Source organism: Ochotona princeps, chromosome 4, assembly GCF_030435755.1.
Source record: "Ochotona princeps isolate mOchPri1 chromosome 4, mOchPri1.hap1, whole genome shotgun sequence".
NCBI classification, from domain to species: Eukaryota; Metazoa; Chordata; class Mammalia; order Lagomorpha; family Ochotonidae; genus Ochotona; species Ochotona princeps.
Window position 1 is genome coordinate 56,537,787 of NC_080835.1, and position 23,282 is coordinate 56,561,068.

The 23,282-nt window shown below is 43.8% G+C and overlaps 1 protein-coding gene and 1 pseudogene across 1 annotated transcript; one reads left to right on the plus strand and one right to left on the minus strand.

Annotated features, from left to right (window-relative positions):
* Positions 1 to 736: 736 nt before the first annotated feature.
* Positions 737 to 1,210, minus strand: LOC118757595 (magnesium-dependent phosphatase 1-like; annotated as a pseudogene).
* Positions 1,211 to 3,864: 2,654 nt separating this feature from the next.
* AQP11 (aquaporin 11) lies at positions 3,865 to 16,492 on the plus strand. The gene is made up of 3 exons (XM_004589860.4): positions 3,865 to 4,679; positions 10,298 to 10,414; positions 16,167 to 16,492. Exons 1-3 carry the CDS (start codon positions 4,061 to 4,063, stop codon positions 16,244 to 16,246), a joined length of 816 nt encoding a protein of 271 aa, XP_004589917.1. The 5' UTR covers positions 3,865 to 4,060; the 3' UTR covers positions 16,247 to 16,492.
* The last annotated feature ends 6,790 nt before the right edge of the window (positions 16,493 to 23,282 follow it).

A 23,282-nucleotide genomic window follows, 5' to 3' on the forward strand; every position in this document is an offset into this window, starting at 1 on the left:
CCCTCAAAATTCTGACTCTCAAGTTAAACACATCTTTCTTGTAAAAAAAAAAAAAATAAAGATGCTGAACATACTTTCAAGTACTTATTGTCATTTATATATCTTCTTTGAATAAATGCTATAAAGACCACACACACACACACATTTTTTTCTTTTTGACAACCTGGGCTGCTTCTACCTTTGGCTGCTATGATTAGTCCGAATGGACGTTTCTATTTGGTTAACTTCAGACAGGCATGTATCCTTGAGGGCTAACTTGGAAAACCATCTAGACGACAGAACATGCTCAATTTACCACCCCAGCCCTGTCCTTTCTTGCAGTGGATTCATCTTTGACCCAGGCTTGGGAACTCCCTGCAATGTCTCGTCTCTCACTCTCTCTCTGGATGACCCCAGGAGCCACGTAGAGTCCTCAAGGGGAATTCTCCCATTTAACCTCCATCTCCATTCATCCCTTCATACTCCAGCCCAGAGTGTCCTCACTGCTTTGGGTTTCTCTGTTCCTTTGCAAAATGCAGCGCCTCTGTCTCTCTTAGTTCTCCCCATGCTTTTCACCTTTTATCTCCTACCTATTCTTGAGATAATATTTCCTCCAGGGAGTCTTAAGTCTGAATAGGGGCTTCCACAGAACCCTCTCTTCTTTTATCCTAATACTTTTTTTTTTTCAGATCTCTTCTGTCACAAATGACATTTTAATAAACTCCAAGCACGCTGAGACCACCTCATGGACTTCCTTTCAGTGTGGGGCCAGAACCCAAGGCCCAGCCTGGGCCTTTGCAAAGGTCTCTAACCCCTGACTTAGGGTTCTAAGATTCACTGCACTCTGCGTGTGAATGCAGGTAACCCCAGTGGGTCAATGTCTATAACATTCTGCTTTTCATCATCAAAGATCATCTCTCCAAGTGTATCTTTGCTGCCAGGACAAATTTCCTAGTGACAGAATTGTCTGCCAAAGTCAAAGCACTCCAGGAGCTAATTGCCGCCCCCCTCATCTCTCCTGTTCCAGATGTGGCCATCATGGGCACCCCCAGACCCTGTAGGTACTCCAGAACCAGAGGCACCTCAGGGTACAGCCATATGTCCTGGCCCCACGTGTCGCACTCAGTCCTCTCACTACTCCTGTGGAACGGAGGGTCGACATGCATATTGACCCAGAAGGGCCACAGCATTAATACAGATCAAAGACCACGAACCTGGGGAGTTGCGCCATGATGAAGGCCTGTGACCACGGAGCTAGAGCCTTCTGCAGGCCCTGGGAGCCCTGCCAACCTCACCACCATAGCACTTTAACACTGTTATTTTAATTTCCTATTGCCTTAAAAAAAAAAGGAAGGAAGGGAAGGGAAGGAGGGAGGGAAAGAAAGAGAGAGAGAGAAAGAAAGAAAGAGATTGACTGGTTTACTTATTTGAATGGCAGAGTGACAAAGAGGCAGATAGAAAAACATGACCCACTGATAGGCTACAACAGCCAGGGGTGGGCCATACTGAAGCCAGGAGTCAAGAACTCCCTCTGGGGCTACCACATAGGAAGCAGGGGTCCAAGGACATGGGCCATTTTCCACTGCCTTCCCAAGTGCATTAGAAAGAAGCTGGGTCAGAAGCTTGACCCAGCGCTGGCTGCTGCAACTATCTGGGGAGAAAATGAGTAGATGGAAGATCGTGCTGTTTCTCTCTGTCTCTGCTTCTCTCTGTAACTCTTTCAAATTCAATAATAAATAAATAAATCTTAAGGGGTTGGTGCACTAGCTCAACTGGCTAACCTTCCACCTCCAAGTGTCGGGCTCCCATATGGGTGCTGGTTCATGTCCTGACTGCTCTACTTCTCATCCAGCTCCCTGCTTATGGCCTGGGAAAGCAGCAGCGGATGGCCCAAAACTTTAGGACCTTGCATCCATGTAGAAGACCTGGAAAAAGCTCCTGGCTTCAGATTGCCTCAACTTCAGCCATTGAGCGAGTGAACCAGTGGACAGAAAATCTTCGTCTCTCCTTCCCTCTGTAAATCTGTCTTTCCATCAACAATAATTAATTCTGTGTCTTTTTTTTAAATACACATGTTAACCACCTGAAGCACTCACTATTCCTTCACTCTCCTCCACTCCCCCTCCAGCTCTGTGAAGTGTGCACTTGTGGGCAACAGAGCCAGCTGGAGGCAGAGCAGAAGTGGGAGAGGGCTGAAGCATCTGGAACTTCCAACTGAGCTACAACACCGTCCCTTGCTGGTGCGAGGTCTGAGGTAATCCCAGCATTTATTTCTTTATGTCCTATTTTGCAATGGGGTTTAGACTGTGGAAACCTGCTCCTCCAACTTGATGCTGGTGCTCGCTGACACTTCTTACATGCTAGGTTCTGTGCTAAGGGTGTGAGATTTTTTTTTTTTTTTAGGATTCATTTTTTAATTGGAAACAGATTTATAGAGAAGGAGATATAGAAAGATCTTCCATCCAATGGTTCACTCCCCAAGTGGCCACTAACAGCCAGAGTTGAGCTGATCTGAAGCTACAAGCCAGGAGCTTCTTGCATGTCTCCCATGTGGGTGCAGAGTCCCAAGGCTCTGGGCTGTCCTCGGCTGTTTTCCCAGGCCACAAGCAGGGAGTTGGATGGAAACTGGAGCAGCTGGGATACCAATCGGTGCCCATACGGGATCCCAACACTTGCCAAGACATTTAGCCACTGGGCTACTGCACCAGGCTCAGGAGTTTTCAAAAAACAAAGCACAAGTGGATCACACTCACCAAGACTGCCCAGAGGTATGTTTTGAAGGTACAGGGAACATAATTTTCAAGTTATTGTGGTTAAATAATTCATGGCAAAAACAATAGAGATTATACAGACATTATAAAGAATTTCATTTAGTGAGTAAAGCTGGCATCCCCTATGAGCACAGGGTTTGAGTCCTGGCTGCTCCACTTCCAATATTAATTCCTTGCTAATGCACCTGGGAGAGTAGCAGAAGATGGCCCAGGTGTTTTGGCCACTGCGTTCACGTGGGAGATGTGGATGAAGCTCCTGGTGTTGCCTTGGACCAACCCCAGTCATTGCAGACATTCGGGGAGTAAACCATCGACATGAAGATGTATCTTTCTCTCTCTCTCTCTAACTCACCCTTTCAAATAAATAAGCCCTTAAAACAAGTCAGCACTCAAATTCAAAAAATAGTGGTGAATAGCTGAACTAGGGGTGGTGCTTGGCCTGCGGGTCAACACAGCAGTATCCTCACAGCGGACAACTTGGGTTACCTGGGTTCCAGTTCCAACTGGGTTCCAGCTTCCAGCTAATGCGGATCCTGGGAGTGGCGATGGCTGAGGTTGTCCGCCCGGAACTCAGCTGCCAGGCCCGGATTGGGGTCTCAGCTTCAGGCCTCCGCGGCCGGGTCACAGCCAGCATTTAGGGAGTAAACCAGTAGACTGGGGCTGTCTCTCAAATAATTTTTAAAACAGCTTAAATGGTGTACGTCGCTAACGTTTCTTCTAGTCAGAGGACTAAGCCCCTGCCTCACACAGGTCAAACCTCGGTTATTCAAACACCTGCCTCCCCTCAGCCTCCGTCCCGCCATCCCGCCATTCCGCCATTCCTGAAAACGAGGCGCTTGTGGAGACGACCACGAGGCTTCCCGACCCCACAGCCCTAGGGTCGCGCGGAGGGCGCGCGGTGCGTCGGCTCCCCGGCTCCCCGGCGCGCTTGCGCAGCGGCCTCCGCGCGTCGCCCCACCCGCGTCCGCCGCCAGTCGGTGAGGGAGGCGGTGGAGAGCGCGGTGCGGCTCCGGCTCGCTGACCGTTGGCGCCTTCAGCCGGCGCCGCAGCCAGCTCTGCGGGGCGCTCTCGCCCTCCTTCCACCCCGTCCACGGCGCTGGCCCCCACACCCCAGAACGGAGCCCGGCGCGGGTGGGGGAGGGGGCGGAGCGTTGCCCCGTGACGCCCGAGGGCCTCCCGCTCGCCCCTGTCGGCCCGCCCCGAGGGGCGTGAGGAAGGGTGGGGCTGCGGACTTTGGACTCCGACTCCCGGATCTTCCTCTGTTCTTCCCAGCCGCCGCAGGCAGCCTCGGCTAGGTAGCGAGTGGAGCCATGTGGGCGCTGCTGGAGCTCTTGCCCGGGGTGCGGGACACCTGCACTTCGCTGGGCCTGATGCTGTCGATCGTGCTGTTGGCGGGGCTGACCCGCGTGGTCGCCCGGCAGCAGCGGCACAGCCCTATGGTGCATGGCTTTGTCTTGGAGTTTGTAGCTACCTTGCAGCTCTGCTGCTGCACCCACGAACTGCAACTGCTGAGCCAGCAGGACCCCGCACACCCCACCTGGACGCTAACGCTCATCTACTTCTTCTCGTTGGTGCACGGCCTGACTCTGGTGGGCACCTCCAGCAACCCGTGCGGCGTGATGATGCAGATGCTACTAGGGGGGATGTCTCCCGAGGTGGGTGCGGTGAGGTTGCTGGCCCAACTGATGGGTGCCCTAGCCAGCAGGTACTGCATAAGCGCCCTGTGGAGCCTGGGTCTGGCCAAGTATCACTTCGACGAGAGAAGCTTGGCTTGCAAGCATCCCATCCACGTGGACTTGCCCAAGGCGGTGGTCACAGAAGCCCTCTGCTCCTTTATCTTCCACAGCGCTCTGCTGCACTTCCACGAAGTCCGGACTAAGCTCCGTATCCACCTGCTGGCCGCGCTCATCACCTTTCTGGTCTTCGCAGGTTTGTCTTTCCCCCTAAACACTTGGCAGGTCCGGGAAACTTTTGTCGTGGCTGACTGAGGCTCCTGGAGAGTGCTTCATCAAGTAACATGTGAAACCCTTCCTCCACTGTGCTGTAAATAATGCTATCCTGTTATTCTACCCACACAGCCATCATTCGGTGCTGTTTTTGAACACTCGGGGAGAGGAGCCCCTTCTGTGCTGAAACTGAGATCTCTTGAGGGGTTGCCAAGGGTTCAAATATCCTACAAAGGGATTAGCTGAATGTTAAAGAATAACGTCTCAGTTACCTTTCTTCCTGCCAAGATGCTATAGCTCCTTGCAGACACTCTCACTGAAAAATGATCCTGAGTTTAAAAACTTCCTTCCAATATAAGGCACAAAGCACATGATAGGGTAGTAAGAAGAACAGAGAGTAGAAATTCTGTTCTATCTCATAGTCTTTGCAAATTACCTGACACCATTTCTTATAACCTCACTAGTTCATTTTGTCATAAATTAACTTTGAAATGGTCTACCAAGAAATATGTATTTTCACGTTAAGATATGCTTTGAATTAGAGTACTTTTTTAAAAACAGGTAACTTGAGGAATCAGTGGGTTTCTCCTTAAACCATTACTTTACCTCAACCGATCTCAGATGCAGTAGGTAATCAACATTGGACATGGGACAACGAAGTCCAAAGGAAAGGTGTTTAACTATAGAGCATGTAAAATGGTCGCAAGAGCTTGTCTTTCTGGGGACTAAGTCTGCGTTATGAAACGAGGTGGCAGCAATTCAGCATAGGACATTAGCAGGAACAGTCTTCTGCCCAGTGGAAGGGAAACCACCAGTATGGACAGGTCCTGCGCAGAAGCGTACCTGCTAGTGTAAACATCAAAGGGTTCCCAGGCTGTTCTCCCTTCTTTCAATCTAGTACCTGTTCCTGTAAGTAGACACAGATGGAAATAAATGGCATAGGAGAGCGGGGAGGGACATATACACATTTAAAGGGTTGGTGGATACTGATTATTTATTAAAGGCTTTAGCTAAAGCAGAAACAGCCCATCTAGGAGCAGATCCATTTCTGTCCAAACCAGTTATACCAGAGTTTATCTTTGTATTTATACAATGAAGGACAGTAAAAACTTTAAAAAATTGATAACTATACAGTGTTCCTCCTTCTTCCATTGGTTATCCTGAAGTTGATATTGTCTACTTTTACACAGTAGTGCAGTCATGATTTTTTAAACATATATTACATGTGTAGATGCATTCCCTATTTTATGTGACAGCAATTTTGATAAAAAAAAGTTGAAGTTATAGTTAAATGTAAGAAACATTGGAAATAATTTATAAAATACCAATTTAAAGGGTCCAGCACACTTTTTTTTCCTTAAAATATGGGTCCTGACTGAGGGAGGAGAGGCAGTCATGGGAACACTGGGGTCATGGCTGGCAACATTCTGTCTGCATCAGGATCACTGGGGCAGCTTGCCAAAGGTGCCCATTCTGGGTGCACACACTGACGCTGCAGGTATCTGAGGAGTGACTCAGCCCATGGAAGATCTCTGTACCTGCCTTTCTCTGTCACTCTTTCAAATAAAAGCAATAAAAATTAACTTTCAGATTTTTATTGTATACAGAGCTGAGCTGTGGCATAATGTTTTTGCATATAAAGGTCTGCTTTAGCCATAACCTTAAATCAATGAGCATTTCATCTAAGTGAAGTGCTGTTTTTTTCTTTTTATGTCTGGATTATTTTGCTTGGCTTAATGTTTTCAAGCTTCATTCTGGTGTATTAGAACCTCATGCCTTTTTGTAGCTGATTGATATTCAATTGAGTATGCCTTTGTAACTTTGGAGCATACTGAATAAATGCTGGTAATGAATATGGGGCAAGGAGAGGGAGTGTGATATTGCAGGTAGGAGAAGTAGCTGGATATAAGGGGTGGAGAGATTGTTATCCATGAATTCACTCCCCAAATGCCAGCAACAACCAAGGCTTGGCCAGGCTGTAGCGGGGTGCCAGGAAATCAAGGATTTGAGCCATCAACTGCTGCCTCCCAGGCGCATTTGCAGGAAGCTGGATTGGAGGTAGAGTAGCTGGAACTCAACCAGCACTGGGACATGGGATGTGGGCATAAGAAGCAGTTGCCACAACTCTTGCCCTGGGAGATTTATTATTATCATTAGTAGTAAAACATCCCTGTGTCCCTCTTTCCTATGTTGATTATCCTAGGTATTCTTTGTACCTATTTTTATAACACACAAGATATATGAAATATCTGGAGCAGCCAAATTAATAGAGTCAGAAAATAGAAGTGACCAGGGACTGAGAAGGAGGGAGCAATGGGAACTCCTGATTAAAGGATACAGTGTTTCTCTGTGTTGGTGGAAAGCTGTTGGAAATATGAAGGCACTTCAAAATGATCAGGCAAAATGTATTCAAAAACGCATTTTGGTGTAAAAAATAAAATGTATGCATACTTCTTCCTAATACACATTGTCCATGAACACTCTGAAGGGCCACCTGGATATTGCGGAGTCAAACAGCACTGTGAATATAAAGATCACCCAATGGCATTTTTGAATATTATATATTTTATAATTGAAAAATGTTTTAATTATTAAAAGATCCTACTGTTTGGACAACATGGGATTCAGCATTTTTTCCCATTTTAAGGTCTCATTCTCAGAGGCTTACTCTGCTGCTGTAGACTGTGAGACTCCAGGAGGAGGACAAGGCACTGGTCCAGGAATATGGAGCACAAGAAAGCCTTCTTTGGGAAAAAGTGCACTAAGCCATTCACTCCCTATTTTTTATGAGTTTAAGTCATAGAAATCAAAGTTAATTTAAAAAATTTAAATATAAAATCCCTGGATGTTCCCTCCAACGTCTGAAAACAGCTTTATCATTCTTCCAGGTCTATAAGAATAAGTGGTCTAAGAACAGCTAGCTTAGCACCATTCGCTTATCAGCAGACTATAAACCAGCAATGAGTTTTGGAAATGCAAACTTTAAGGATGTCTGCCAGCATTATCCAGGGGGAACAGGGAAAACTCAGAATTGAAAAAACAAGAAGACTTGCCCTGAGAAGTCAGCTCTGTACAGTGGTGTTTGGTATTTCAGCATGGCCTAGCAGCTCTGCATTTGCTTTGAATGCGTTCTAACCAAACAGCTTCTGATGATGGATTTGGCTTTGGAGGGGAGAAGGAGAAGAGGACTTAACCAGGAAATGGGAGCCCTGGACATGGAAGACAAAAAAATATTCTGGTTACTGGAAGGGATGGCTCGTTTCCACCAGATTGGCAAATGAATACATGAGTGTTAGAGGAATCTTTGCTACTAGTCTTCTGTCACACAGAACTTGATTACATTTAGGAATATTAAGAAATGTTAGTCTAATATGCCTAACTGTGTCAGATTTGAGTACCACTACCTTTGGCTGTGGTAATTTCACCAAGTTCATGCTGTCCTGTGAGACCTGGCAGCCAGCCAGCTCTCCAAAATCCCTCTTCCTCAACATGCACGATATCGTTGTCTTTCCTTCAATGTCAACAGATCATAAACTTGCTTACTGAGCCACTTCCCTGTAGTTCTGCGCCTGCCAACTCTTCTGAGCATGTTTAGCCATGCACTAATATGTTCTATTTGTGTTAAAAAAAAAAAACTGGGACCACTAAGGTACCTTTTAACTGACACCCTCCTTTCCTGCCTCCTCTACCAGATGACCTTCCCTGTGTGTGGCATGTCCTGTCCTTCCCAACTCTGCACAGATATAATAAGATCTTGCAAAAACTATTCTGTTGTACACGAGGAGTCTCCAGAAAGTTCATGAAAAATACAACAAACCTACACATGAACTTGTCTTTCTTGCATTTTCTGTGGTCTTCCTGAAGCACCCTCACGTGGACTCTGGGATAAAAAAAAGAAGTATCCTTTATGCACTGCAGTTTGCTTTGTCCACGGTGGCTGTTTAGTGTTACATCCTGACGTCTGTGTGTTAATAGTTCAGAAATACTTCATGGTATTCAAAGATATATTTGTTTAGCTGTTTTTCTGTGAACAGACACTTGAATTTTTTCTTGTTCCTTGTATGCATTTTCTTACATGTAAGCACCGGTGTTTATGGGGACAACTTTGACCCCCCAGGAGACATTTAGAAATGTCCAGAAGTATTTTTGGTTGTGATAACGTAGAGACGTGGGTGTGCTTCTGGCATCTAGTAGGCAGGGGTCAGGAGTGCTGCTAAACATAGGATAGTACAACAAAGGCTTAACGAGATAAACAGCAAAGCAATACCATATTTTGGGCTTTTGGTAACACTGAACTCATGCCTGATACAAGTTGATAACTTATTTTTCCTGATTCCTTGGGTGAGACGGGCAGGTTATTCATGCAGTTGCATTCAGCTGGTCAGTGGTGGGTTTGGAAGAGCCAAGGTATTATCACTCCCGTCTGGCACAGTACCACCTGGCATCTGGGAGCCTCAGTTCCCCTCCACGTGGTCTCTCATCCTACAGCAACCTAGACCAACTTCTACGGTCATGCATTGTTCTGAGAGCGCAAAACATGGAAGCCGATGGGTCTGCTGAGTTTTTTCTACCTAGAATCCAGTGTCAGGTCTGTTACATTCAGAATTCACACTGTCATTTTTGCTACATTCCAGCAGTACAAGTCACAAAGCCAGGTCAAAAACAGACTCTTGGTATAGAAGGAGCAGCCTCCACCAAGTCCACTGAACAGAAATGGTAGTGGGGGAAGCGAAGCAGTTTTAAGACAGTGTGAGAGTGACCGTGCTCACCTCAGACCTGATGAAGAATCTTCAGTATCATGGCCTGCAATACTGATGTGAACTATGAGGCTGGTGGCTTAGTCCATTTTTACTGCCAAATGCCTGAGGTCACAAGACATATCATATTATTATATTTTAAAGATCTATGTGAGTTTTTTCTGCCCATGGTGTCTTACACATGGGAAGCCAGTAATTTTTGAGGCACTGAAATGACGAGCTGCCAACCAGATAATTGTTAAACCTGCAACTACCAAGGATCAACACATTCTCAGAATTTGACAATTTAAGATTGGCTGTGAAGGTTCATCATGCAATGTCACTCAGTTGCCAGAGCACGTGTGAACCATGCTGTGAAGTAGGTATGTTACAACTCAGATCCGTGGAGCGAGCTTAGGCCATTGCTCAGTATCATCACCTTGACACAGCGTCATTGTTCCCAACCCATCAAACATGAACTTTGAGAAATCTCGTGAAAAGGCCACTTAGTTTCCGATTTTACTTTACTGTAACTTATGAAAATAACATGCTATAGAAGTGTATGTGAAACTTGCTAAGGTATTGGGTCTACCTCTGTGACTGAGGGCAAGGGGGCAGATGTCTGTGCCTAGGCCTCTACTTGGAAGAACTGCCAGCACCTTAATGTCTTTCTTTTTTTTTGGCCTGTACCTGGCATATTTATCTATCACTGTACTCTATAGTATACCAGGTGATTCTGTGAAGAAGCATAGCAGGATACTTAGATATCTGAAATAAAAGAGCTGCATTTGATAAGCACTTCATTACCAGTTCAATGGAAGTGTAAGGTACCTTTTGAGATCACTGTACTTAAAATGTATTGCAGGAGGAAGTCTAACGGGAGCGGTATTTAATCCAGCTCTGGCACTTTCACTACACTTCCCGTGTTTTGATGAAGCATTCTCTCAATTTTTTATAGTATACTGCCTGGCTCCTTCTTTAGGTGAGTATGTTTTTATTTAATGTCTGACAGATTACAGTATTTTAAAATATAAGGAATCTCATTGTAACATGTCAATTTCCAAAGTTAGATAAACACAAAGAAGAAAATGAGAAAGGCAGTAAGCATCTGAAACATTTTAGGGTGTATCCTTTAAAACTTTTTATCTTCAAAGAAACAAAATTATCTAGGGAAGGGCAATGGTTTTCAGGTGTGTTATCACTTAAGAAACCTCACAGTAATAAAGCAATTATCATAATAAATGATAATAATCTCCCTTTTTGCTAAAGGAATTTTTAAAATCAATTTCTGAGTTCCAGATAAAGTATCATGTAGTTCACTTAACTCATTTTCCACAAGAACAATGAATATCTGTAGTAAATATAAATTAGCCACAGTTTCCATTCTATTACTTCTGTCTGGATCAAAAATGCAAACTTTTATAAAGATGGGTTAAACACTACAAAAAATGATATAGCAACTTTAGAGTATGCACTTCCTTATAAGTTATCAGCATTTCTTGATTTTGTCTAATCATACATCATAAGCCTGATTACATCTTACAACTATAAATGAGTATGAGGCTGCCTGGCCCTCCATTACTTTACCTTTTTTTTCTTCTGTTGTTAGTGTTGTCTGGTTTTTGTCATTTCTTTTCTATTGAAACAAACCAAATACAGGTAGAAGGGAACATCTACAGAACCTGTTTGAACTGGCTTGATTCCTCCCCTTCACCATCTGCTCATCACATATTTCATATGCTCAGAGTATCTATAGGTCTAAATGTGAAAAAAAAAATAAAACCTGCATTTTAAAATTCTGGTAATACTGCTTCTCCTCCCCAACCACCCAGTTTCTGCAGATTAGTAGTTTCTCTCTAAAGATAAAAAAAAATGTTTAAAGATTTATTTGAAAGGCAGAGTTAGGGGGTGGATGGAGAGACAGAGGAAAAGATCTGCCATGTGCTGGTTCACTCCCCATATGGCCACAGCGGCGGAACTAAACCAATCTGAAGCCAGGTCTCCCATGCAGGTGCAGGATCCCAAGGCTTTGGGCCATCCTCTACCTTTCTGGAGCCATCAGCAGGGGACTGGAGGGAAGTGGAGCAGCCCGTGACACAAACCAGTGCCCCCATGGGACCTGGCATTCAAAAGGCGAAGATTTAACAATTAGGCCATCATACCGGGCCTAATTTTTAATTAGTTTTTACCCCCACTAAAATTTTAAGATACTATTTCATCCATTACTTGAAAGAACATTGAAGTCTTAAAAAATCTGAAAAGGAAAAAATAGGAATTACATCCTCTGTAAAAGATTTTTCCTTAAAACACATTCTCAAACCCAAAGCATTTAATTACTTCTTTATAGAAAAAATATATTAGAAAAAAATGTCACACAATAAAAGAAAGAAAGGGCCAGTGGGTTAAGCTATTACTTCTGACACTGACATCCATATCGACAGATTTCTATTTTGGCTACTCCACTTCCAATCCAGCTCCCTGTTGATACTACTGGGAAAGAGGACAAAGCACCCAGGCCCACGTCACTCACATGAGAAACCCAGGTGGAGTTCCAGGTTCAGGGTGTTGGCCTGGCCTAGTCCTGACCACTGCAGCCATTTGGAGAGTGAAACCTCAAATCGAAGATGAATGTGTGTGTGTGTGTGTCACTCTGTCAAATAAACAAACCTTTTTCAAAACATAAGGGAGAAAAATAACTCTTACAGAGTGGTGGGATGGGGAAGTGAACTCTATATTCTCTTCACATTTGTGTGGTTCAAATAGGAAGTCAACAGTACTTGTAGTTACTACCGAAATAGTTTGAAAGAACCAAACAATCCAAACATTCAAAATATAAACTTCCAATTCTTTGCTCCTTATGTGAGAAATTTCTTACAGATAAAGCTGGGAACTAACTTTTTTTTGGAATTACATGCCCTTTTTACCTTGCTAAAAACAAGCACTGGCTCAGTGTATTTGAAAGGCAGATATGTATACACACACACACAAGGCCTGATTGGTCAGTCTGCTAATTCACTCTCCAAATGACTGCAGCAGCCAAGCTTCACCTAAAGCAAAGCCAGGAGTCAGGAATTCCATCTAGGTCTCCAGTTGGGTGGCTGGGGCCCCAGATGAATCAATGAATTGGAAGACACAAAGGCAGTATGGCCCAACTCACCGGGCCATAAACCTACTCTTTTGCTCTAAATGCATCCAACAAAAAAACTTCTGGTGGTTTAAACCTTTTTTGGTTTGAAGAAGTATGTTCCAGGCCCAGCGTGATAGTGTAGTAGTTAAAGTTCTCTCCTTGCACGCGCTGGGATCCCATATGGGTGCCAGTTCTAATCCCGGCAGCCCTTCTCATCCAGCTCCTTGCCTTCGGCCTGGCAAAGTAGTCGAGGACGGCCCAAAGCTTTGGAACCCTGCACCTGCGTTGGAGACCCAGAAGAGCTCCTGGCTCCCGGCTTCGGATTAGCACAGCTCTAGCCGTTGTGGCCACTTGGGGAGTGAACCATCGGACGGAAGATCTTACTTTCTGTCTCTCCTCTTTGTGTATCACTTTACAACAACAAAAAATCTGTTTTTAAAAGTCTTACTTTATAAAGAGACAAAATTTAAACTTGTGGTGAACATAGGGATTGCTTTTTTTTTTTTTTTTTTTTTCATTTAAAGTCACTGGTTAGGGACCTGGCGCGGTGGCCCAGGAGCTAAAGTCCTTGCCTTAAATGCAACAGGATCCCATATGGATGCTGGTTCTAATCCTGGCAGCTTCCCATCCAGCTCCTTGCTGTAGCCTGGGAAAGCAGCTGAGGACAGCCCAAAGACTTGGGTTCCTCCACCCACATGGGAGATCTGGAGGAAGTTCCTGGCACCTAGCTTCAGATGGGCTCAGCTCCGGCCATTGTGGTCACTTGGGGAATGAGCCATTGGACGGAAGATCTTCCTCTCTGTCTCTCCTACTCCTTGTATGTCTGACTTTGCAATAAAAATAAATAAATCTTAAAAAAAAAGTCACTGGTTATAGATTCATATTTTCAGAATGTTAAGATAACTAAAACTAGCCAAATCTTAAGGTTTTCTATTGCCAAATAACAATAAAATAATCCCTGATCTGGATGTGGCAAAAATGCACTTAGAATTTATGTTTTGGAAGCCTGTGTTGTGGCATAGTGGTTAAAGCCACTATCTGCAACAGTATTCCTGAAGGGTGCTAATTCATGTTCCAACTGCTCTGCTTCTGATCCAGCTTCATGGTAATGGCCTGAGAAAAGCAGAATATGGCCCAAGTCCCTGGAACCCTGCCACCTGCATGGGAGACTTGAATGAAGCTCTGAGCCTCTGTCCGGCCTAGCCCTGATGGTTGCAGCCATCTGGAGAGCCAACTGGCAGTTGGATAGTCTATATAACATTTTTTTATTAATTACTTTGCATTATGTGACAATTATATAACACTTTTAAATAAGTACATCACTTCTCTTTTTTTTGAATATTTATTTTTATTGGAAAGTCAGATATAGAGAGGAGAAAGAGATGTTCAGTCTGTTGATTCACTCCACTCTTTCTTTTTAAGATTTATTTATTTTTATTGGAAAGTCAGATTTAGAGAGAAGGGGAGAAAGATCTTTCATCCGCTGGTTTACTCCCAAATGGCTACAGTGGCTGGAGCTGAGCCAATCAGAAGCCTGGAACCAAGAGCTTCTTCTGGATCTCCCAAGCAGGTGCAGGGTCTAAGGCTTCGGGCCATCCTTTACTATTTTCCCAGGCCACAGGCAGGGAGCTGGATGGGAGGTGAAGGAGTCAAGACATGAACCAGCACCATATGGGATCCTGGCACACGCAAGTCAAAGACTTTAGCCATTAGCTTATCACATCTGGCCCAGTAAATCTTTTCCTTAAAAAGATTTATTTTTATTTGAAAACCAAATTTACAGAGAGGAGAAACAGATCTTTCATCTGCTGTTTGACTCCTCAAATGGCTGCAACAACAGGAGCTCTTCTGGGTTTCCACATGGGTGCAGCGGTCTAAGAATTTGAGCCATCCTCTGTTCCCTTCCCAGGCCACAGCAGGGAACTGGACTGGAGGGGTATCTGGGAGTAGAACCAGTACCCATATGGGATGCCAGTGGAGGATTAACCTGTAGAGCCACAGTGCCAGCCTTATAAATAAGTAAATCTTTTTTTTTTTAAAGATTTATTCATTTTTATTACAGAAAGATATACACAGAGGAGGAGAGACAGAGAGGAAGATCTTCCATCCGATGTTTCACTCCCCAAGTGAGCCGCAATGGGCCGGTGCACGCCGATCCGAAGCCGGGAACCTGGAACCTCCTCCGGGTCTCCCACACGGGTGCAGGGTCCCAATGCATTGGGCTGTCCTCAACTGCTTTCCCAGGCCACAAGCAGGGAGCTGGATGGGAAGTGGAGCTGATGGGATTAGAACCGGCGCCCATATGAGATCCCGGGGCTTTCAAGGCGAGGACTTTAGCCGCTAGGCCACTATGCCAGGCCCAGTAAATCTTTTTAAAAATGTATTTTGAAAGTCAAGGATATACTGAGCTTTTTCATCTGCTAGCTCACTTCCCCAATCCAGTTCTCCCACATGGATGGTATAAGCCATCCTTTACTGCCTCCCAGGGTGTGTTAACAGGAAGCTGGAATTGGAAGCAGAGCTGGGACTTGACTCCAGACTCTGATATGAGACGTGGCAGTCACAAACAGTAGCTTAACTGCTCTGCCAAGCAACCCTGCCCCGACCCAGACCAGCCTAAACCCATTCTTAATCTGAATTTACATTGACTTAAGAGTTTTAAGTATAAATATATCAAGAAAATAACCCATTACATATTTTACTTTCAGGACAGTGATTTGAGCCTTTGGCTCAGCCTTCCATCTCTATGTCACATTCAAAACATGTTAGATTTGTCTTGTATAGTCTCAGATATGAAGATTTAGTAATCAGTGAAATTTTAAATAAAGACTTAAAATTTCAGTAGTTTACTGAAATGTTTAAGTAGTAAAAAAACCATTAACATTGATAAAAGAATGAGATAAGAAAATAATGTAACACATGATTATTTGAGGATTCCAAAGAAACTCAGAAGTGCTTAGTAATTTCTTCTCTGGGTACAAGGGACATGGAGGGACAGGAAATTTTACCACCTTACAGAAAAGCAGAGACCCAAGTTCAGGGTTTCTCACTCAGCAAGACCATAATCGGCCCAACTCTAGGGACTGGTGGATGGCAAGTATGTAAAGCTACCACCTGCAGTGCTGGCATCCCATATGGTTGCCAGCTGCTCCAGTTCTGATCCAGTTCCCTGTTAATGGTCCAGAAAAGGCATTAGGAAGATAGCCAAAGCCTGGACCTCTGCTACCCATCTGAGAAACCCAGAAGAAGCTCCTGCCTTTGGCTTTTCCCAGCCCCGGCTGCTGCAGCCATCTGGCGAATGACCCAGCGTATTTCCCCCACTCTCTGTAAATGTGTCTTTAAATACATCAAATACATATTTTTCAAAAATTTAGATCTTTAGATTTCATTTGTCCTTTGGACTCACTGTTTTGATCCTTCTGATTTTATCAGTACTGCCTTTAGGGATTCATGTTAAATTTAAAATGTTTCATGTAGAATTTATATGATAAGCATAACTCCCCAATATCAGGGCATACATAAATGTCAATAATCTTAGATTGCAGCTACTTGATCATTATGCTTTTCTTTAGCGATTGTCCTCATTTGACTCTATTTTGTCTTCCAGGTATATTGTTAATGATTTTGATGTTCAGTTTTTTCCTTCCATGGCTGCATAACAACCAAACAACTAATAAAAAGGATTAACTGTTTTCAAAGGCAGAGACAAAGTTACAAGACAGTCCACAGGTGAAGATTTTTTTCACCTCATTTTCAAAGCTGCACTGGATTCATTGATGTTAACTTCCTTTGAGGAAGCTGTCTTAGTTTTCATCCCTGGGATTTAAAAAAAAATTACTGTGAAAATGAAGTATCCTGTATCTCTTAGTTAAGACTTTTTTTTGAATGATGTATTAAATACTGCTAAAAAAAAAATTAAAAAAAAAAAAAAAAGACTCCTAACACAAAACTGAAGTGATGCTTGTTACCTCTGATTAAAAAAAACAAGGAGAGAACAGAAAGGTAATAGATGATCCGAAAGAAACAATTTTATCAAGTGCCACCAGAATGGCAAGATTTTTAACCAGAGTGCAACCATTCAAAGCTCACAGAACTGACAGCAAACTTTTCAGCCACTATCCTGCATGATGATACTATCTGCAGCGCTATTGTCCAAAGCAACATTGCTTTTGGAGATAATTATATATCCACTTAAACTCAAGATGTTTCTGAAATTTTAAATATCTAAAATGTTTTCTCAGACAAGGATAATGAGTTGTAGGAAAGTTCTATTCAATAGTACTAAAACAAAGCACTCATACAAAGTCAGGATTTAAGTTTCTCACATTCTCCATTTGATCCAACCTTGTGAAGTAGGTTGGGCATGCATTTTTAATTTGTTTCACAGATAAGGAAGTCTAGCCTGTCAGGTGTTGCTGCTTCGTCCAAGATGGTTCAGTCTAATAACATCTATTTCAGTATTTTCCTACTTCACTCCATAAATAATTCTTGGTTGTAATTATGATCAAAGGAAAACTAAAAGTTGTGAACAAACACAGAATACTCTGTAACATTAACCTAGTGGTTTTTGAAGTGTGAAGAACCTTCAGGTTTCCCTCTGTACGACAGAAAGCTCCTTTTATTATATGAAGTTTAAGGTTGTGTTTCTCCATAAGGAGAATTCCTCTATCATAATCTAAAGGTTTTTTTTAAAAAAAAAAAAAAAGAGGAAAAGGGGCCTGATGCAATGGCTTGACTGGCCAATCCTCCACCTCCAAGTGTCAGGATTCCATATGGACACCAGTCCATGTCCTGGCTGCTCTACTGCCCATCAAGCTCCCTAATTATGGCCTGGGCAAAACAGTGGAGAATGGCCCAAAATCTTGGGACTCTGCACACACATGGGAGACCTGGAAGAAACTCCTGGCTCTTGGCTTCAGAGTGGCTCAGCTTCAGCAGTTGCTGCCACTTGGTAAGTAAACCAGCAGATGGAGAATCTTTCTGTCTCTCCTCTGTATATCTGCCTTTCCAATTAAAAAAAAAAAAAAAAGGATATGTTCTGTTTCACTAATCATCAACCAACAGGTTATAAATATGCAGTAATGTAAATGTTGTTTGGTGATCAGTTTACAGTCAAAATACAACTCAAAATATACTGTTACACTATCCTACTACAAACCCTTTCAATTTGAACCTCCAATGAGCTTTCTCCCCCATAGGGAATTCTGACCACGATAGCTTTTATTATCCCTCTTCAGTACCTTAAGCAGTTTAAATTGCTCAACTGGTCCATATACAGAAATGTATATACCAGACTCTTTTGTTCCTCTCTCTCCATCACACTCACAGGGCTTAACCACAACTTGACTGAATCCAGTTACCCTCTGCTCCAGGCTGCCACCTGTGCAGCACAAGATCTGGGGTTTCAGTATACAGCTGTCAACTTTCTGCAAGCTAGTTTTAAGCACTTGTTTTACTCGGAATAATTCATCACTGTTAGAGTCTAGACAGGGACACTGTCACTTCACCACAGAAGCCAAGAAAGCCAGGCAGTCCTTCTGCATGTGCCAGCCTAGGTACACGGAATCGGTCAGAACTTTGAACTTTGAGCCATGAGTCAGATATGGCAAGAATGAAGAAACCAGTCTAAAAGCAGGAGAATCGTAACATTTTACATAAACCACCCTGTATTCCTAACCATTTTACAAGCCTGGTTTATTTAACCTTACCTGTTGATTTTATGAACTACTAGAAAGCACTCAAACATTTCTTTTTCCCTGTTTATACTAGCCAGACATGCATTTATTTACAAGAATTCAGGCTAACACAGGGTCATAGATTTATTAACATTAGTTGTCCCACTATCCTATTTGTACTATATGTTCTAAAGGTTTAGAATGTTTTTTGGGAGGAACATGTACTTGCTTTTTCTCATAACTCTGTTACCTGCTTACTGCTGCTAGTGGTATGCCTGATGCAACTACCCCTTTTTCCTTTTCTAATTTGCTGTGTGCCTAGAACCTGGACACAGTGCAGTCCATCAGAACAGTAAAACAGAGTTGTTCGACAAGTGCCTGAAGGTCTTAAGAGAAACAGATTTCATGACCTCTACAATTTAAAAAAATAATAATAAAAGTTCCTTTCATCTGCTTGAAAGCAGAGCACGAGATGTCATCCATCTGCTGCCAGTCCACTCCTTCAAACACTGTGCAACAGCAAGGGTGGGCCAGGCTGAAGGCAGGGAGCAGGTACACCTGGGACTCCCACACAGAGGACTGGGGCCCCAGCACTCAAGCCACCATCACTGCCTGCTAGTACACACCAGCAGAAAGCTGGCTGCAATGCCCACTCTGCTCAGTGGATTCCTAAACTGTATTATTTATCTGAGACAGAAAAGGCTCCTATCTGTAGGTTTATTCCCCAAATATTTACAAAAGCCAGGGAGACCAAAGTTGGTAGCCAAAAAGCATGGTCTCCTACCTGGTTAGTAGGGACCCAAACACACGATTCATCATCACCTGCTACCTCACAGGCTACACATTAGTAAGAAGTTGGAATTAGAAGTAGAGCTGAGGGGTTGGCGTGATCACTCAACTGGCTTCTCCAATGCAAGTGCTGGCATCCCATATGGGCACCAGTCTGTGCCCCTGGAAAAGCAGTGAAGGATGGCTCAAAACCTTGGGACCTTGCACCTGCATGGGAGGCAAGCATGGAGGCTCTTGATTCCTGGTTTCAGAATGGCTCGGCTCCAGATATGGTGGCCATCAGGGGCAGGAACCAGCAGATGGAAGATCTTTTTCTCCGTGTCTCTCCTTTGTATAAATCTGTCTTTACAATAAAAACAAATAAATCTTTTTTAAAAGTGGAGCTGAGACAGAAACCTAAACATTCTAACATGGGTGGGTGGGTATTCCAACCAGCATCTTTTTTTTTTTTTTTAATTTTTGAAGATTCATTTTATTTTTCATTGTAATGTCAGATATACAAAGAAGAGGAGAGTCAGAGAGGAAGATCTTCCGTCTGATGATTCACTCTCCAAGTGACCAAAGGCTGCTGCTATGCTGATGCGAAGCCAGGAGTCCCAGAGCCTTATCTGGGTCTCCCACAGGTTTAGTATCCCAAGGCATTGGGCCATCCTCGACTGCTTTCCCAGGTCACAAGCAGGGGGCTGGATGGGTAGCAGGACTGCCTGGACTAGAACTGGTGCCCATAAGGGATCCCGGCACATTCAAGGCAAGGACTTTTGCCACTATGCCACCATGCCGGGACCCCAACCAGCATCTTATGCACTAGGCCCAATACCTGCCCCTCAAGTCCCATTAGTGAATATTTTTTAACGTCAGCCAAGAACCAGGACTGCGGTAGGCTGAAGCCAAGATCCCAGAACTCAAACAGATGTCCCACAGGGGTGGCAAGAACCTGAGCAGCTTCCAAAGGTATTACTGAGTTAGCAGGAAGCTGAACTGGATATACACCAGCATCACTCTACAAATGCCTATTAACAGTGGGACCTCAGTCAGGATTGCGCAAATCCATCACAGGTGCTCATGTACCTGAGCCACCTGTTGCCTTAGGAACTGCACAACAGTAAGCTCAATGGAAAACAAAATAGCCAGAACCCCATCTAAGCACTGTGATAGAGAATGTAGGAGTCCCAAGCAGCAGCTTAATCAACTGTTCCACACCTGTTCCTCCTCATTGCTTCACTGATTTTAAAAAGTTTAGGTTCTTAGGGGCCAGTGTGGTAGCTCAACAGCCCAGTCTTCTGTCTGGGCATCGCATATGTGTGCTGGTTCATGTCCTAGACACTCCACTTTTGATCCAGCTCCCTGCTTATGACCTGGAAAAACAGCAGAGAATGGCTCAAGTACTTGGGCCACTGCACCCATGTTGGAGACCTGGAGGAAGCTCAAGGCTCCTGGTTCCTGGCTGTGGATCAGCCATTGCAGAGTAAACCAACAGACAGAAGATCGGTCTCTCCTCTCTGTAAATCTGCCTTTCAAATAAAAATAAATAATTTAAAAAATAATCTGAGCTTCTTAGATACAGTCCTAGCAATGTGTTATATTTATAACTTCTTTCTTTTATTAAAGAAAATAAGAAATCACTATTGGTAATAAAATGAGATTTGTATGAGAATTAGTAACAAGCTTACTGAAATCCTACAGAGAAATTGCCATCTAGGAGCTCAGCATAATGGCTCAGTGGCTAAATCCTCGCCTTGCATGTGCTGGGATCCCAAATGAGCACTAGTTTATGTTCCAGCTGCTGCATTTCCATCCAGCGGATGGAAGGTGTTTCTTTCTGCCTCTCCTCTCTGTAATTAGCCTTTCCAATAAAAAAAAAAATAAATCTTTAAAAGAAAAATCACCATCTAAATGTTGTGGAGCAGTGCATTAAGCTGTCGTTTATAATGTCAGCATCCCAAATGGAGCACCAGTTCAAGTCCTGATTGCTCTACTTCCAACCCAGCTCCCTATTAATGTGCCTGGGAAAGCAGTGGAAGAAGGCTCAAAACACTGGGTCTCAGACGCTCATGTGAGAGACCCAGATGGGAGTTCTCAGCTACTGGCTTTAGCCTGATCCACCCTTAGCCATTGTGGGTATTTGAGGACTAAACCAGGGGAATGAAGGTTGAAGAGCTATATCTCTTACTTTCAAGTAAAAACAGTTCTTTAAAAATTAAAAAAAAGTAACTAGAACTGTGTCACTGTGAATTCAGTTAACACCTGCAATACTGGCACATCACTTCTGGCTATTTAACTTTTTTTTTTCTTGTTAAAAGATTTATTGGAAAGTCAGATCTACAGAGAGGAGGAGAGAAAGATCTTCCATCTGCTGGTTCACTCCCCAACTGTGTGCAATGGCTAGAGCTGAGTCAATCCAAAGCCAGGAGCCCAGGAGCTTCTTCCGGGTCTCCCACTTGGGTGCAGGGTCCCAAGGCTTTGGACCATCCCTTACTGCTTTCCCAGGTCACATTAGGGAGCTGGACATGAAGAGCAGCAAGGACACGAACCAGTGCCCATATGGGATCCCAGTAAATACAAGTCAAGGACCTAAGCCATTAGGTTATAGCTCCCAGGCCTGGCTGCTCCACTTCTAATTAAGCTCCCCGATAATACTCCTAGGAAAGCAGATGCTCCAAGTCCTTGGGCTCCTGCCAACCACCTGGTAGACCCAGTTAGATTTTTTTACCTCCTAGCTTCAGTCTCACCTAGCTCCAACCATAATAGCCATTTGGTGAGTTAGCCAGGAAACAGAAAAACTTTGTCTCTCCCTGTAACTTTTCTTTTCAAATAAAATAAAATTAATCCTTGAGAAATAAAAAAACAACTCCGCGGTGGATACTATGGTGCAACAATAATGCTCCATGGACACTAGCATCCATACCAGTGGTCAAGTCTCACCTCTGGTTCTTATCTAGCTTCCTGTTGATTTTCACTCTGGGAGCCAGTGAGTAATGGCTCACACACCTAGGTCCCCGCCACCCACGGAGGAGATACAGATGGAGTTCCTGGCTGCTGGCTTTGGCTTGGCCCAGACCTGGCTATTGCCATCTTTTGGAGAGTCAATCAACACATGGAAGATCTGTCTCTCTGCCACTCTGCTCTTTAAATAAGTATTTTTCTTTCTAAAAGGAAGAATTCAAATAGAATTAATAAAAGCATTAAGGGTGCTGCTCAGATTGGCAGCAGAGAAATTTGGAAACCCTCCTTCCTGTCTACTACAATCTGAACACTGAAAATGCTGCAGCAGGAGCCAGGATTTTCTTCTTTCTGGCTGCTGGCAGATAATAAGGCTGCAGGGTGTTTTGGAGCACTCACTTAAGAAAACTCACAGTGGGCCCAGCATGACAACATAGCGGTTAAAGTCTTTGCCTTGCACGCTCCAGGATCCCATATGGGTGCTGGTTCTAGTCCTGGTAGTCTCACTTCCCATCCAGCTCCCTGCTTGTGGCCTGGGAAAGCAGTCGAGGACGGCCGAAAGCCTTAGGACCCTGCACCCACATGGGAGACCCGGAAGAAACTCCTGGCTTTGGATTGGCTCAGCTCCGGCCGTTGCAGCCACTTGGGGATTGAATCATCAGACAGAAGATCTTTCTGTCTCTCCTCTCTGTATATCCGCCTTTTCAATAAAAATAAATAAATCTTTTAAAAAAAAAGATGCCCTCACTGCATATTGGTGTCCCTGAATTAAAGAGTTCTGACTTCTGACTATACCTCCTGCAGTAATATCAGTCCCTGGGAGGGACTGGTTCTAATCCCAGCAGTCCCACTTCCTGTCCAGCTCCCTGCTTGTCGTCTGGGAAAGCAGTCGAGGACGGCCCAAACCTTTGGGACCCTGCACCTGTTTGGGAGACCCAGAAGAGGCTCCTGGGTTCTGGCTTTGCATCAGCACAGCACTGGCTGTTGCAGTCACCTGGGGAGTGAATCAACAGATGGAGATTCTTCGTTTTTATCTCTCCTCATCTCTATATCTGACTTCCCCCCAAAATAAATATATCTTTAAAAAAATAAAGCTATAATTACAAATTAACCATATGATACCCAGCTATTTGTAAACTAAAAATTGAAAGTTGATAAATTTAAGAAACAGAAATCCTTACCTTATTAAACACTTGCCAGAAATTCCAACTGTGCATTTTCTTTTTAATTTCATATTCATATTGTCAACAAAAGTAAGACCAACAGTTTTCCCCCTCCTCCTTTTTTGGATTTAGTAAAAAATAAGAGAGCACAATAAT